The sequence below is a fragment of the Prunus avium genome, chromosome 5 (genome assembly GCF_965620075.1).
Source record: "Prunus avium chromosome 5, drPruAviu1.hap1.1, whole genome shotgun sequence".
NCBI lineage: Eukaryota > Viridiplantae > Streptophyta > Magnoliopsida > Rosales > Rosaceae > Prunus > Prunus avium.
The window spans coordinates 29930311-29946907 of NC_142288.1; the positions used below are offsets into that span (position 1 = coordinate 29930311).

Here is a 16597-nt window from a genome sequence, read left to right on the forward strand (position 1 = left end):
CTCTCTCTCTCTCAGCAAACGAATTATTTCGCGCGTCGACGCCAAGTGGTAGCGAAGTGCACTCGGTTTGGACACGGTTTCAGTACTGCAAAAACAACAAGCAACGCGTATTCTTTTGGTTTTGGGCCTTCCACAATGTACGTACCCAATGAAAAAAGAAGAAACACGTACCTGCCTTTGACGATGGGCTTGATTGATTAAAAAAAGAAAAGAAAAGAAAAAAGTTTGTTCGTTCGTTGCAAGGCGCAAACATGCTAAAGAGTAGGTAAGGTATCAAGACTTTCCTTTTCTATTTTTGTAATTGACCAGGAGGGACGGAGTCTTTCTTTTTCTTTTTTGAGCAGTTGATGCTGATGGTACACAAAATAGGCCGTTTCTTTTTTTATGTTTCTTCTTTCGCTTTTCTCTTTTTATAATACAAACGATAGTCTAAATTAATCTAATTTATGAACAATGAAACTCAATCTTACACGGATGCTAGGACTCGAACCAAAAACTTTGCCTAGAAGAGCAATTGCCTACTTTGGTTTTTAAGAGAAGAGAAAAACACCTCCTGGCTTTTCTAAAAATATATCTAGTTTTTTGCACTAATTTGGAAATGGTCCACAAAATTTGACTGAAAACAGAGAATATACTGTACATTTTACTATTGGTGAAGCATACACTTCACTCAATATCTTCTTAACAAAATGAACTGGACTTGACTTGTTTTCCAGAAACAGCCAGGCTCAACTTTTCAGTATTTTAAACTTGCAAAGAGGGTGATGGATGGTGCTTAAAAAGTTGACGAACAAATCCCAACCTGGAGTACTTTCACAAGGGCCGGTTTTTAGCTTCTGTAGAATACACCATTGCAACCTCATTCCCAAGACGACAGAATCCAAAACATGATCTTGCACACTGCAAAAATATATACTTGTATGAAAATCCCGAATTCGTAATTTGATTACTGCTTTTAAATAAATCTCTGTATGCCAATCCCTACAATCAAATTTCTTATCCTTTCGGTCTAATCTGTATGCCACATGAACACTTTACAAAGACTAACCTCCATGTTGAATTCCTACATCAAATTGAAAACTTCTGAGTTTATTGCAACCTGAGTTCTATGAATTACCATCCTTCGGATGAATGATCTGCAGAAAATATCCTAGCCACCCTTGACCATCCGTTCGCTATTTCAACAGTGTTTTGGCGGTCAGCTAGTTCATTTGCAGTTTCATTAACCTTTTCAAATCACATGATGCCAACAAGATCCCATTGTTTCTTCTCTGTTACTGCTCTCTTGTTTCAGATTTTCTCCACTTTCACGCATTTTCTTACTCACCTATGGCCCATTTACGAATTGCAAAGTTGAATCCTCAGCACAAAACTGTTTCCTCGCATTGCCATGTAACTTGTCAAGAATCCTCCATGTCACAGAATCTGGAGCCAGTCCATTTCTTCTCATCTCTTTAACAACTTCATACGCTTCTTTCTTCAAACCTAATTTGCAAGCGGCGTCAATCACAATGTTATAACTGTAGATATTTGGAGAGACCCCAGCATCTACTAGTTCGTAAAGGAAATGGCATGCCTCATCAAACTTTCCTGAATGGCAAATCCCTTTGATAATGGCTGCATACACAAAATTATCGTGGATCTTTGAGGGCCAAATAACTTCATCCCAAAACCTCTTAGCCTCTTCTATTTGATCAGAGTCACACAACCCATCAATTATTATAGTGTAGGTGGTACTGTCAGCAGCCACACCATCACTTACCATGCAATTGAAAAGTTCCATTGCCTCTCTTGCTTGTTTATGCTTTAACAAACCACGAAGAACAGCATTATATGTGATGACATTCGGGCTAAAACCTTTCTCAGGCATTACATGGTGCAGTAGACCAAGTGCTTCTTGGGTTCTTCCAACATTCAATAAACCACTTATCATAGTTGTGAAGGTCACGACATCTGGGGCACAAAACTTTCCGGTCATCATATCGTTTAGTACCTTTGAAGCTTCCTCAATTCTCCCCATCTTGCACAACCCATTGACAACTATGTTTAGGGTGATCACATCAGGCTGACATTGGGTCTGGAGCATAGAAACAAGTCCATTCAAAAGCTCAGTTGTGTTGTTCATAAGACATAGCGCTCTCAAATATATGTTATACATCCTAGTTCTGTCCACTCCTTCCTTACTCAGCATATAATGAAGAACCTCCCTTGCCTTGTGGGGGTCTGATTCTTGGCAAAGACCTTCCACTAGCACCTTGTATGTGTACTCAGACGGAAAATAACCAAATTTAATTCCTTCCTCCAGCAGCTGATAAGCCCTCATACAACCTCCGTCCTTGCTTAGTCCATGTAAAATAGAATTATAGGACGTTAGCTTTGGAGCAAACCCTGCATTTCTCATGATGTAAACAATCCTCGACGCTCCGTGATGCCTTCCAGCTTTACAAAGCGAGTCTATCATTTGTCCATAAGCAAATTCCTCATTCACACTCTTCCCCTGTGGCATATCTTCCGCAATGCCAAACACTTCTTGAAAATACCCTTCTCTGCACATAGAATCAATGAGATTTGCAAAAGCAGCAGATTTTACAGTCATATCATCTTCACCTTTCATTATCTCCCAAAGTTTGCTCATCAATTCCTTGGCACGCCCAACATCCCTCTTCCGAAGAACACCGCGAATCATCACGCTATACGTAAGGGAATTGGGCACTACGCCCTTTTCACCCATTTCGTCGAACACCTTCTGGGCATCACCTAACTCGCCAATAAGACAGTAGCCATTAATCAAGGTAGTGTAAGAAACAGCGTTGGGACAATGCCCTCTACTGAGCATGTCAAAGAACACTCTGTGAGCCTCCCAGGGCCGCAAGAGCGAGCAAAGTTGATCCATCAAACGGTTGTAATTAATCAAAGAAGGTACAAATTCAGGCTTAACATGACTCAAACGGTGAAGAAGACGCAATGTGCTATGTGGGGTTTGAGAATCGAGCAACCGAGCGACGATGACATTGCAAGTGCGCTCGTCGGGGACACAATCCGAAGCAATGGAGTGGGCAAAGCGGTGGTGGGCTTCCGCGAACCGATTGGCGTCGCAAAGAGCGTGAAGAATGCTGCTGAGGTTGAGGGAGTCAGGACGGTAGCCGAGAAGGCGGAGGCGGTCGAGTAGGTGAAGGGCTTGGTCGACGTTGCGGTGTGCGGTGCAGAGGGTGTGAATCTTTTTGGTCCAGTAAGACCTGTTGTCTATGCTTGTTTGGTCTTGGTCGCCGTCTTGTTGGTGGTGTTGTGGTTGTTGATGATGATGAGAGGGTTGGGTGGGGTGTGTAAAGAGGAAAGCAAGAGGGATTGTTATGGTTTTTGGGGTGATTTGTGTCTTGGTTGATGATATATTTGTGAGGAACATTTCATGCTTGTCATATGCAGCATATGCTGTTGTTGAGTTATAAAAACTCTCTCTCTGGTTGTCTTCTCTAGTCCACTCTACCATAGTACCATGCAAGAAATAATGTGGTGGGGGGGACAAACAAATCACTGAAGAGTCTGATATTTGAGCCTACAGAAACTATGGGCTCAGAGCTTGAAGCCCAAAATTTCTTAAAGTTAATGGATTTGGGCTACAAACACTAGATTTGGACATAGGCCTGGGTTTGGAGAAATATGCTCATCACAGTAACCTATCATGAGCTCGTTTGAGATTGCTTCTCTAAAAAACGCTTTCATTATAAATGTGTTGAAATTTTCATAAAAATCGAAGTGCTTCTTGAAGACAGAAAGAACTTCTATGACCCATAAGCACTTCTAAACTTTTATGTCAAACACTGTAAGAAAGCGCTCTTAGCCTTTCAAGAAGAACTCCCAAACGGGCCTATAGTATCATAGAAGAGAAAGGTAGAAAGAATAAGACAAAGAGACGGTAATAGGAAAGTTAAATAGGCCTGGGTTTGCCCTAGTTTGTTTGGGGCAGCCAGGGCCGGCCCTTGGCCAGGGCAACCAGGGACACCGCCCGGGGCCCACGATTGAGAAGGGCACAAAAAAAAATTATATTAGCTTATATATATGTATATGATCAGACAAAAAAAAATATATGTATATGCAAAACAAAATTATAAGTGCTCATAAAAAAATAAAATAACTAAAAGTAATGGGTATGGCTACATTATATTGCCCCTATGCTCAAATGGTGTACATATTACCTTATTTCCATTTTCAACATTTAAGTAAATGTCTTTGTCCTTTTACTTTCATTTATTTTTATATTACTCCATTTACTTAAGTTTACAATGTAAATAAGGAAGTACCCCCCATTTGGATTCAAATAAAAATACTAGAAAATTAAATTCCCACCAAATAAAAATATGAAAAATCGGTTTTAGTGCAAAATACGATTTATGCTAAAAATGATGGCTCATTAAGTCAATATATACTTCATACTAAAATTCCATAAAATCAAGTTTTCTTATTGGATGTATAAGGAATAAAAGCCGCCAAAAATTATATTGAGAAAATGATTATTTCGAAAAACCATTTTTCATACTTAGTCAATATTGCACCTCCGCTAAAAAAATTATGGGTCCGCCAATGGTGGCAGACATAAGAATTCTCTCTCTCTCTCTCTCTCTCTCTCTCTCTCTCTCTCTCACCCAAAGCACGCATCTCCTCCCTAGGTTTCTCTAAACAAGGATTTTCTTATCAGGCTTTTGGTTTTTGTCTCAAATGGTGAGGAAGGCTATTTCAATCGATTCTCATACTTGCAAATTGCAATACACTAGTTAATGAGTTTTGTCAAATTGGGTCGGTAATTATTTAGAATGGGTTATGGATAATTTGGTTTGATGGGGATTAGGTGTCTTGAGAGCTAGCTGGGTGGGTGGGTGCTATTCGGCTTGTGGTAGATGGTGGTTGCTAGGTGGCTGGTGGTGTTTGGGTGGTGGCTTGTTTGGTGCAGCCTGGGAAGGAAGTGATAAAGTTTTTCATGTTTGTTTAATATTCTAAAATAATTTTTTAAAATTGTTAACATCCATGCTGGATTTACACTTAAGATGAGTTACATAAGTCCTTATAAGTTATTTTACAAAAAGATAAACTTGTCTTTAAAATTTTAAAGATATGGTGGGTGGGAAAATAGGACAAGATGATGAAAATAGCAGCACTCAATTAATTATTTGATTAAAATAATAATAATTTATGAATAAATGGCACACTCTTAGAGTTTTGCCCTGGGCCTTCAATCACCCAGGGCCGGCCCTGGGGGCAGCGTAGCATGGGAAGAAATTGAAATGGTTAATAATTGTATGGGGGACTGAATCCAAAGTGAAATGTCACAGGACGGCTCATGTCAGAATTTTATAATTATTGTTCTTGGAACTTTTCACCAAGGAATCGGGGTTATGACATGCTAAATAATTTTGTTGTTGCAACACTCACACCGTAAATAATGCATAAAGAAAATTGATTCCATCATTTATTCATTCATGAATGGGGAACATGAGGCCGAAAGAGAGTCAACATGAACAGTCCGAAAAGCAAAGATTTCCGCAAAGATCGAAGGGTCCAATAATGCTACGAGGGCAAAACACCCAGCTGTTTCCCTAGATCGTTCATTGTCCATTGTTATGTGCAGAGGTTCTCTTCTCACGTGAATATCACAATCTTATTAAATCTGAATACGCAACCGAGTCACGCAAAATTGCTGCAACTCTAAAAGGACACATAATTTAATTAGGTTAGCTTTTTGGTTAATTAGTCAAAGTAAAAGTTGTTCACTCTATGATTGCATTGTAGGAAGGAAGGTGAGAGTTGTTCAGTGGTCACAGGGAGAATTATTCTAGTGTAGCCGATGGTGGTACGATATTTATTTTAAAAGAGGATATATATATATATATATATAAAAAGCCGAGGGCAAGGACCATAAAAAAAGACGAACATTAGCACCAGTCTGCAGACAATTGGATGCCAAAACTGGCACGCTTTTCGGCTCATAGATATCAGAGAAAACTGGCTTTACCAAAATACCCATCATTTTCTCATCTAATCACAGCAAAGTAGCTAGCAGTCTAGCAAGCCACAGGACTACAACAATACAAATACAGTACATCATACACGCTAATAAAACCCACTCAAATCTGAAGTTAACAGAGCATTAACTCAGTATTAATTAAGTAGCTAATTCAGATTGGAAAGACGAGATCAAGATCAACGGTGGTGAGGGCAGAAGGTGACCACGTAGTTGCCGCGAGTGCAAGTGGCAATGCTGGTGGGATCATCATAAGCATAAGAATAAGCTTTTGGACAAGCAGCTTTGAAGATCTTGGAATAAGCCGTGGGCTTGCAAGACTGAGGGCTCCCAAAGCTGCCAGTGCAGCAATACCTGGGCGAGTTGAAGGCAGAGCAAGCGCTTTTGCAAGCCACCACTCTCCGGTTGTCATGAGACCGCACTTGAAGCCCCACAGGGCACATCATGTTCAGGTCACTGATGCACCCGGCGTAGCTGCACTTGCCGGTGCCTTTGAACGGCTGGATGGAGATGGCCAGGTTGTAACCGTCGACGAGGCTCACGTCGTAGAAGTCTTGGTCGTTGCCAAGGGTGATCTCGGCAAGCGTGGCGGGTGGGGTCCCGCCGAGGCCGCTACAGAAGAGGTTGCCACCGCAGTCACCGGTGGCGCAGCGGCCGCGGCCTGAGGCGTCGAAGGCACAGCCGTGGCGGCCCCAGAGGCGGCCGGACCAGAGAGGCGGAAGGTGGAGAGTGTAGGCCTTGTTGGGGGGGAGGGTGAAGCCTCCTCTGGCTAGGATGGGCTGGCCTGCACTGGGCTGAATGCCTGGCCACACTGGGTGGCTGCACTTGTTGTGCATTGTTATTGTGGTGGCTGATGAGACTTCAACTGCAAATAGATTAAGTTAATTAATTAGCCAAGAGAAGGAGATCCAAGGTAATATCCAGTTCCAGCCACATTGCATTTGCCATTAGTTTAAAATAACATAATTATAAAGAAAAAGTCACATTTTGGTTAGAGAGAGAGTGTATGTAAGTATGTACCTAGAATGTGGAGAAAGAGGAGTGTGGAGAGCATGAGAGTGAGGTTACACCTCAGTAAAGCAGCCATAGCTGTAGTTAGAGAAAAGAGGGAGAGATTAGAAGAAAACTGGGTTGCTCTTCTTCTCAAAAACCCTATGTTACAGAGGTGGGGTTTTATAGAGGAAAAAGGTGAGAAGGGGGTAAGTAAGTAAAGTAAAGTAAAGGTGAGAATGGTAGGGTTGAGTTATTTGTAAAGACTTTACTTGTGTAGTTGTGCTTGTGAGTGAGTAGAGTGGGTAATTTTTTTGAAATGTGGAAGAAATTAAAGAGATGGTTGGAATGAAAATAATGTGGGGTATATGTATGCAATGAAATTACAAGATCCTTTCTCCTCCTTGACCTTTGAGTGGTGAAAATACCTCAAGGAGTGAGTGAGTGCTGACAAAGTGCTCACATTTCAAGAATGTTGTCAGAGGGTAAGTGGGGAAAAGTTTGTCTGCATCCCATAAATAAAAAAGAAGCCTTAATAAGTTATACTAGTACATATTCACATGTTTGAGCATATTCAGTGTAGGGTTGTATAATGACGTGTATATATACACTATTTATGATCGGAATTATTTATAATGGGGATGTGTAAATAATTATAAATTTATATCACAACTGTGATATGCAAATTTAGATGTACATGTGCACATTTTTTTACATTCCTTACACGTGAGGCTTACATGAGAAAAAGTGAAAAAGGGTAGACAAAAGTGAGCAAAATTAATTATATATTTTTAAATTTATATCTTTCTCCTCGTAGGAAAAACCACATTTACAAACCTCATTGTGAATGCTCTTAGAGGAAAGAATCAGTCTGCTATGGACCTCTGGTGAATTGGTAATGGTACCCTATCAATATCAAGGGAGGCTTTAGAAGACAATAAAGAAAAGTGGTGAAAAATCAAAATCTGCAATGTTAATTTTAGCCTTAAAAAACTGTGAATAAAAAAAAAAAACTAAGAGATTTTTTCTGCTTTTAAAAACCAAATAATGTATATTGTATGCTCTTAGCAAATGAGCAATAGGCAAATTGAGAGCAACAAAACATACATGCACACAAACCTGTTCGAAAAAGTGGAAGGACGTAATTTGCATTTTCTTTTGGTTTCAAATGTAAATGTCAATAAATTATGAGGGCGTTTGCGGTAGTTGTCTGAGTTGATGTTGATCAGTAAATTCAAGTGTGTCTAGACTCTAGTGTAGTGTAGTAGTGTATCTCTCTTCCATCCCACTTTCTCTCAAAAGTCTACCTGCAAATATACAAAAATGGTCTGACTCTGACCCTTCATCAGATCTTACCAAAACGCATTTAAAAAATCAACGGCTTAAAATGTAAATCTATTGGGCTAGTGCAGTTCCCCAGTACCTGCACAACGATGATTTTAATATTATGTGTGTGAGTGAGTCGTGACCCTCCTCAGTCAGTACAGTCCTCAATAGGAATAGGCCCAAGAGATTCTATTCAGAATACTTGTCGTTTCATGGACTGCCCACATAATATACTATATCTATTCTTTAAGAGCCGTAGATCTTTTCTATCAGACAGAAACATCATACATGGCACTAAAGGCCCACCATCATGTAATTACTTTTATTATTTTTTTAATACAAGCGATAGTCTAAATATTCGAACCAAAGTATCATGATGTTCAAACCTAAAACCACTGATTTGCACTATGTTGTTAATTTAACTATTCTCTTTTTTCATCGGGTTCTTTTTGTTGGGGGGTTAGTCCAGTTTATTATTATTATTTTTTTGGGGTCAAATTTATGGACTTATATATGTTGACCTAAGTGGATTTTTGGTAGGCTCATTTTCACCATGGCCACTCTCGACTTCAAAGCTTATGTGGTTTTTCTATGGGCTTGGGCTTGGGCCTGGAGCGGATGAACAAAGGTGGCGTTCTTCTTTCGTATTTGGAATTAAGTCGAGAAGCTGACTAGAGTCAATCACAGAAATCAGTCAACGACGTATTAATGTTGAAGCCCAAATGCTAGCCTCACCAGCAGGTTAGCAACAAGAGACTACAAAGCAGAAGTCGTTGGGCAACAAAATTAACCAAGAGATGTAAATTAATTGATGTTTTTCTACATAGGCTACATAGGTGATAGGTTCACACATTTTTTTTAAATTTTAAATTTTATTTTTGGAGAAAGTGCTGCTCCTTGATTTTCAACTTGCTGCTTATAATAGCCTTGGAAAATGAAATATTAATAAACAAAAGGAAAAGCGGGTCGAAACGTTTATGAAGATATTCAAATATTGTGTCAGAGAGGGGAGAGACGACTAGTCTGTAGAGGGAGGGAGACAGGGCGAGAGAGAGAGAGAGAGAGAGAGGAGAAGAAGAAGAATTGATGATGACCTCATAATAAGTTAACAAAAGAAAGAGTGGAAGAGAGATCACATGAAAAAATTTAACCATTATTTGTGGTAAATTGTGGTTTTTGCTTTCAGACCAAAAACAAAAAGCACTCTCTAGTTGTTGTCAAGATCTGCAGCAGCAGCAGCAGCAGCAGCCTGTGCTGTTTTCTTACCAGCCTCAGTCAATTCTCTGCTCCCTTGCTCATGCATCTTCTTATTACCTACACTACATATATCTTAATTTCTTTTTTTCTTTTTTTCTTCAAGCCAGGTTACATGGTAAATAACAAGATGCTTTTTCTTTGCTGGGAGAGGGGTCACACACATATATTTGGTCCAAAACTGGGCTACTGAATTTGAATGGAATGACACGCACACGCACACGCACACACAAACATACATGATATATGATCAGAATATACAAGGGAAGGGGACCATTTAGTACATGAGTTAGGCAAGCAAAGCTTTCAGTACGTATATATAGCTAGCTAGCAATGCATAATGCATTTAAATTTGATTTCCCATTTGATGGCCATGGAATGGTGGTGGAGAATCTTTAAGGAAAGGGCCGAAAGGAGAGTTAAAACACAGTTTGGTGTCTGTAAAATTTGTACTGTTCTGACAGAGTCTTAGTTTTATAGACATGGTTTCATACGTTGCATGATATACATGCATGGTAAATTTGACCTCAGGTCCATTAGAGCAAAGCGTATGTATACGCTCCTTGTTGTTTTTGTTTATCAATTGATAACAAACAACTTAAGTATATCATATGCTCAGTTATTCTTGTCATTTTGCTTTTTTAATATCTGCCTCCCCCATGCCTTGGTCTGTATTGACTATCAATATGATTGATGTGACTATAATTCTCTGTGACTTGAGGTTCAAAATTTTCTTAATTATAGGAATTTGTATCTCTGTCTCTGTCTCTGTCTCTGTCTCTCCACATAATAAGGACATTTAAGACAGAGAACCGGATGATGTCCTTATATACTGTATATAAATTTGACTATCTTTCTCTTTAGACCATGTTAAGCTGCTGCTGCATTTGCATTTGACTCACTCAACTGTCAAAACTCCTAATTTCAAGGCATGAGATTAAAAAGGAAGCAGATGTTGCATTTTGCAATTTGCATGCATGAAAGACAGGTACTCATGTATATATGTTGTATATATGTTGAGTTGTATCATTGTATGTGTGGAAAATCTCATGGGTCTGTAAACCACAGAGACTGTAGAAAGTACCAACACAGTTACACAGGGTGTCAAACAGTGAAAAGGGAGCTCAAAAGGAAGAAAGAAAAACAAAAAGGACGACGCGCTTATTGCCGAGGAGGAACCCATCGCCAAATGAACGTGATATATATTATCTATCTCATCTTCCAAATATTATTGTTATTAATTTTGAATGATAATAATGAATGAGGCCCAGCTGCAAATCTGCATGCTTGTCAAGCAGCATATTGATGATATATATCTAGTACAACTGCGCTGCGCCTGTTGTAATTTCTAAAGCTATAATAAGTCGGTTTGTCCCCTCTTCCCTCTTTCTTCTCTCTCTCTCTCTCTCTCTCTCTCTGCAACTCTCTATCACTATGCTTGCTTGTCATGAGAAACCAACGAAACGTACCATATATTATTTACATATCCCTGCATGCACAGACAATACAATCCTCACCCTTTCTACTTGTCTCTCTTATTGTATATATATAAAATATTTTTATCAGAAGTCAGCAGACGCTCAAAATCCTTCAATAATATACCTATTAAATATTTGTTTTTTTCTTTCTCCTCACCTCACCTTTATAAACCTGATAAAGTTTCAACATCAGTCAAATATGATGTAGCACATGCACATGTTAGGTAGGCTTCAATGGGGGTTGTGAAATCTCAAGGTACGCTAGCTAGCTCTAGCTGTAATTAAATCCAGAGAAAGAGAACTTTTTAGCCAAATACTGTTTTTTCCTTTGTTGTTTATTTTTCTCTCACACGTGAATACAAAGTAATCTGAAGCAGCTGCTGTTGATGGTGATAAATGTTCGAAAGCCGTAATTAATTAAGTTGACAGGTCTTTGGATTGGAGAGATTGTGGTCCAGTTTTTACAGTTTTATTTATCTGTTTATCTCTATATGGAATGGATGGATATCACAAATCCACGTTTGATCAAATAACTTTGCTTTCAGAAATGAAGACATGAAGAGGTACAAGAGCAAGGAAAGTCTGTGGATCTAAACAGTTGCTACTATTGCACCGTAATTTTGCATTCAATTAGGAGACAATATGATTAAAGAAAGAAGTTTCATATCAGTTGCTTTAATTTGATCTTAGTTAGTGGGGGCCGGATCCCATTTTGCTTCAAAACCCTTGGCTTGGGGCACATTATTTTAGATTCTGTTATCAAGACTAGGGTTTTATTTCATCTGTGACGTGTGTTAGTGAGTTTGGAAATGTTTTGTTTGAAATGCAGTGCAGTAGTGTAGTACAATTTCAATTGTTTAAGAGTTTTTGTTTCTTCTTGGGTCAGAAGGATGGTCCTGGATTCGTTTTCAAAGTAGGAAGTAGTAGGCAACTATTAAATGTATGGAATGTGTGCATCACATCATTACCATATCATTTGCTAAATTTGTAACAAAACAACAAAACAACTCTCGAACCTATATTCTTCGTCACTTCAACATCATTCCAGGTTTCACATCTAATTAATTAATCAATACAAATACAATTCCCATATTCCCATCTCTCTCTCTCTCTCTCTCTCTAGACTTTCTGGACTCTCTAGTCTCTCCCTCCCATGCATAATTTCATATTTCGAATCCCATCATTCGAGGACCCCAATCCAACCCAACTCTGAACTCTTTGTATTTTCTGTCCCATGATGAGTCATGAATATATCCACACATGCATGCATGCAAAATCACATGACACATATATCCACAGTTACTTAAACAAGGTCCGTTTGTGTGGATGGACATTAAACCTCTGCAATATGCTTTAATGTTAGTTTTGCATTGATTCGACCAACATGGTCCAGATGCATTTTAAGGCAACCTTCTTCCTTCGATACCATTTTCCATTGCCATTTACCATTACACAACAACACAACTCCCATGAAAATGAAATAATATGTAACTTCAACAACAATAATTAATAAATAAAAGACACTTCCCCTTTTCCAATAAAATAATAATAAAATCTCCCATGCCATCATCTTACATATCATATATATATATATATATATAGCAGATAATTAAGTGCATGGTTAGTAAACTAATTAGTTCTTTAAGGGAAGAAACTCAAAAAAAGGGTAAGCCTGAGCACTACTGAAGTTAGCCGATAGCTCTGCACGATCCTTTTCGAGGTTGGCATTGGCATTGGCATGGCCACTTCGAAGTGGAAAGAGTTGAAGGGTTTGAGATTCCCCACAGCCATGATCTTGTTCAACGTTGGTGTTGTGGTTTGGGTGGTTAAAGTTAATAAAACCAGATTCTTCTGATATTGATGAGTAGGGTGTTAGAAGGATGCTGAGATCATGACCCTTAATGAGCCTTTGGTCCATTGTTCTTACTGTTGCTGCCCTGCTTGCCCTGCTGCTTGTTAAATTATTAGTACTATTTGAGTTAGCGGTACAACAAGTAGGGGTGTTTATTATGAGGTGGGTGGGAGGATGAGGGTACTGAGGAGGAAGAGGAGAAGGAGGAGGAGGACAAGACAACTGCATCATCTGCCACGTGGCATTCCTTTCTACAAAGTTTCTTCTTTGCTGCAATTCTTCTTCATCGAATTGGATCCATCCATCCGTCCTGCACTCTGTTGCTGCCACTGCTGCTTTTGCTGCCCTTTGTATTGAAACAGATTCCTGACCCATCATCAAAGCCATTTCAATATACATGTACATTCATTTTTTTATTTATTATTATATACATAAAGGCCTAGCATAGCATGCATGAAAACTCATGATCTGATATATCAAAGCCAATTCCTTTTTTCTTTTCTTTAAAGTATTCAACAAGGACACAATTCAAATTAATCCAAGGCCAAGGCACATATGATGATATGGTTCATCATGTGAAATCCAAGCCAAAATGTATAGGGTTAGCATTGTCTTTTTGGTACCCATTTCTATAGAACATATATCAGACCAGAGAAGTGCATGGGTGCTCCAATCACAAGTATGGTCTGTGGGCAAATGACTTGAATGTATAAGCACAAGACCCAAAACCCCAGCTAAGCTTCATAACAGCAGCCCCGACAGAAAGGAAGGAATGGCAGCTTTTAGACCCTTTTCATTTCCCAACAAACAAAGCTTTTGCTAGTAGCTACCTTTGCTACCCATAGCCCTTTGCTTCCTTTCCTTCCATACAAACTACACAGTACAATATACAATACAATACAATACAATACAAGCATCTCCTCTCTATATCTATCTTTCTTTCTTTTTACAACTTATGTGCAGAGTATTGCTTTTCCCTCATCAATCTTTAATTTAAAGTCAAAAGTCAATATGATGATGATATAATCATATGCAAATTATCTGAGCTGCCTAATTGCCATTTATTTACTAATCATAAGACTACTTTTTTTTAGAGAGTTTTGATTTGAGGAATTCCAAGTAGTTGATAAAAGGACGACAAAGGGTACCAATACCAAATTTCAATATACGAAGAAAGATAGACAAATAAAAGCAAATGAAGAGAGAGAGAGAGAGAGAGAGAGAGAGAGAGAGAGAGAGAGAGAGAGAGAGAGAGGAATTGAAATGATAATAGACCTCTGCAAGAGTTGTACTGCTGTTTGTAGAGGGTGCCCAGTTCTTGGTCTGTTCAACTTCAAACCCTGTCCTACTTGCCCCTGTAGTGTGTGGACATAAAGAAAAACAAAAAGAATACGACTTTACAACATGCATCGATCCATATCTCTCAACTCAATTCCCAAACAACAAACAATTCGAATATTATATAACGGATTTTATATTATTCAAAGCTACCAATACATAATATGTATATATATATATATATATATATATGTATATATCAATAAAAACATGTCCTAGCTTGCTAATTATTAAGCAACGGAAAAAAAAGAAAAAAGATTAATAATGGAAATGGCCACACAAATCAAAGTTCAAGCAAACAAACAAACATCTCCAACTAACTACTTTCCTTCTAAAACATACATACATAAATAAAACAAAAACATTCTAGCTAGTGAATTACTAATATCATAGTATAATGTGGAAACGTTGGGTTTCATGATCAGTACCTAATGATTCTTTCTTTTGATGATCTGTGGATGACAATGATATTTCGTGATCTGGTTGGGCAGAGGGCACGGATGATTCCATCTGACGGCGACGTTTCTGCCTTTCTCTGGCCTTATGATTTTGGAACCAATAGAACACATTCTTCCCCTCTATCTTTCCATATTTTCGAAGCTGCGCTGTGATGTGCTGAATTTGCTCAGCCGATGGGGTTCGAGTCCCTCGTCTGTACAATTCTTCCAGAGCCCTCAACTGCTCCGGAGTTGGGTTCCATCTTGAGCTCACCACCACTTGCGGTGTGTTGATGAACTCTGATCTCTTGTTTTGTTCAGCCATAGCTGCAACAAATATGTTAATTAACACTACTCAAACAAACACGTACGACAAAAAACAAATTCAAAAGGCAAAAATAGATCAAAGGGACGATTAGGTAGCTAGCTAACTAGTGCATATATATATATATATATATATATATATATGTATATGTATATGTATGTATCTATACCGGCGAGATGGTGATACTGAGTGAAGAAATCATGAGAGACGCCATGAATTCGGTTTAAACAAGGAGGAGTTGCAGCGGTGACTGAAGAAGTGGCGTTGTTAGCAGATGGCACGAGTGGCCGTGGAATGAGAGGCCGAAGCTTCCGACCATTGAAAGAATCAGGCATGTTGAAATCAGCATGCCCACTCTCATTATAACCCATCATCCACATTTTGATTGATGAACACAGTGAAAATATAAACAAGTAGCCAAGAGCTAGGCTCTACTTACTTCTCTCTTTCTGTGTCACCCACCTCTCTCTCAGAATCCCAAGGTATATAATGGCCTTAAAAGGTGAATATAGACATATAAGTAAGTGTATATATGTTAAGGGAACAAGAACAAGATAACAAGAACCAGGGGAGGTGGTAGTAACTAATTATAAAAAAAGTGATGGTAGCCTAGGTAGCTTGAAATCGTTTCCCATTTGAGGTAATGTTGTGATGTGGTATGAAGAATGGTGGTGGAGTTACAAAAATGGGAAAACTAGCATGCAGCAAGGTATTGTGGGAATTGGAGTGGGTGTACTACTACTACTACTGTTGCTGTTGGGAGTGATGGAGAATTGGGAGATGGATGGATGATGGGGATTTAAAATAGGGTGTTGCCTAGCTGCCTCATATAGACACAGTAGGCATGGTTTATATTTGGTATATATTGATGCGATTAAAGAGAAAGGGAGAGAGAAAGAGAGACGGAATTGTTGAAAATGGGTTAGTTGAGCTGAATCAGTGATGTAATATTTGAGTTTCAGACATTCAGAGATGGGGATTGATCACTAGCTTGCTGTCACATTTACTATATGGAATTCAAAGAGAGGGAGGGAGAGAGAGAGAATAGTATAGTGTTGTGTGTGTTTTTTTCTGGTCTGAAATTATAGTGTTGGTTTAATACGGAACGACAAAGTGAGCCAAGACACGAGGTTGACTAGGCGCCCTATACAATATATTATTTTATTTAGAAAGAGAAAGACTATGAGAGAGAGAGAGAGAGAGAGAGCGGACGAAGGAAAAAAGAAAACAAAAGCAGAGAGAGAGAGAGAGGGAGCAGAGCTGTGTGGAAGCAAAGGAAGATGAGAGGGAGAGAGAGGAAGCGTGGAATTCTGGGAGGACATCGGGAGAAGCAAATGAAAAACGACGTGACGATCATGAGGGTTATCATAAGCCTCATCACCCTCCTCTTTTCCCTTTCCACCCTTTTCCCCCCCCCCCTCTCTCTCTCTCTCTCTCTCGCTCATTTATTGTTCTCTTCACGTCTCGTGCCTTTCACACTTATTCTCAATCCGAACTGCCTGCCTGCCTCCCTCCCTCTCCCTCTCTGCTCTGCCCTGCTCCCCTCAATTAATCTTACCCTTTTCTCTTGTCGGCATATATACT

The 16597-nt window shown here is 39.1% G+C and overlaps 3 protein-coding genes across 5 annotated transcripts; all 3 read right to left on the reverse strand.

Annotated features, from left to right (window-relative positions):
• Positions 1 to 535: 535 nt before the first annotated feature.
• LOC110745497 (Pentatricopeptide repeat (PPR) superfamily protein) lies at positions 536 to 3502 on the reverse strand. Of its 3 annotated transcripts, none has more exons than XR_015836126.1 (2): positions 1118 to 3502; positions 536 to 900 (listed from the first exon to the last, which is right to left on the reverse strand). XR_015836126.1 is itself a non-coding variant. In XM_088253911.1 (1 exon), exon 1 carries the CDS (start codon positions 3485 to 3487, stop codon positions 1328 to 1330), a length of 2160 nt encoding a protein of 719 aa, XP_088110037.1. In that variant the 5' UTR covers positions 3488 to 3502; the 3' UTR covers positions 1040 to 1327. The 3 variants fall into 3 exon arrangements, 1 of the variants encoding a protein (XP_088110037.1); XR_015836125.1 differs by having other exon boundaries at positions 1049 to 3502; XM_088253911.1 differs by lacking the exon at positions 536 to 900 and having other exon boundaries at positions 1040 to 3502.
• Positions 3503 to 5903: 2401 nt separating this feature from the next.
• On the reverse strand, positions 5904 to 7261 carry LOC110745516 (thaumatin-like protein). Its single transcript, XM_021945624.2, has 2 exons — positions 7034 to 7261; positions 5904 to 6878 (listed from the first exon to the last, which is right to left on the reverse strand). Exons 1-2 carry the CDS (start codon positions 7098 to 7100, stop codon positions 6193 to 6195), a joined length of 753 nt encoding a protein of 250 aa, XP_021801316.2. The 5' UTR covers positions 7101 to 7261; the 3' UTR covers positions 5904 to 6192.
• A 5356-nt stretch (positions 7262 to 12617) lies between these two features.
• On the reverse strand, positions 12618 to 16193 carry WOX1 (WUSCHEL related homeobox 1). The gene is made up of 4 exons (XM_088253515.1): positions 15183 to 16193; positions 14680 to 15015; positions 14189 to 14268; positions 12618 to 13279 (listed from the first exon to the last, which is right to left on the reverse strand). The coding sequence occupies exons 1-4, from the start codon at positions 15391 to 15393 to the stop codon at positions 12695 to 12697; spliced, it is 1212 nt and encodes a 403-aa protein (XP_088109641.1). The 5' UTR covers positions 15394 to 16193; the 3' UTR covers positions 12618 to 12694.
• Between the last annotated feature and the right edge of the window lie 404 nt (positions 16194 to 16597).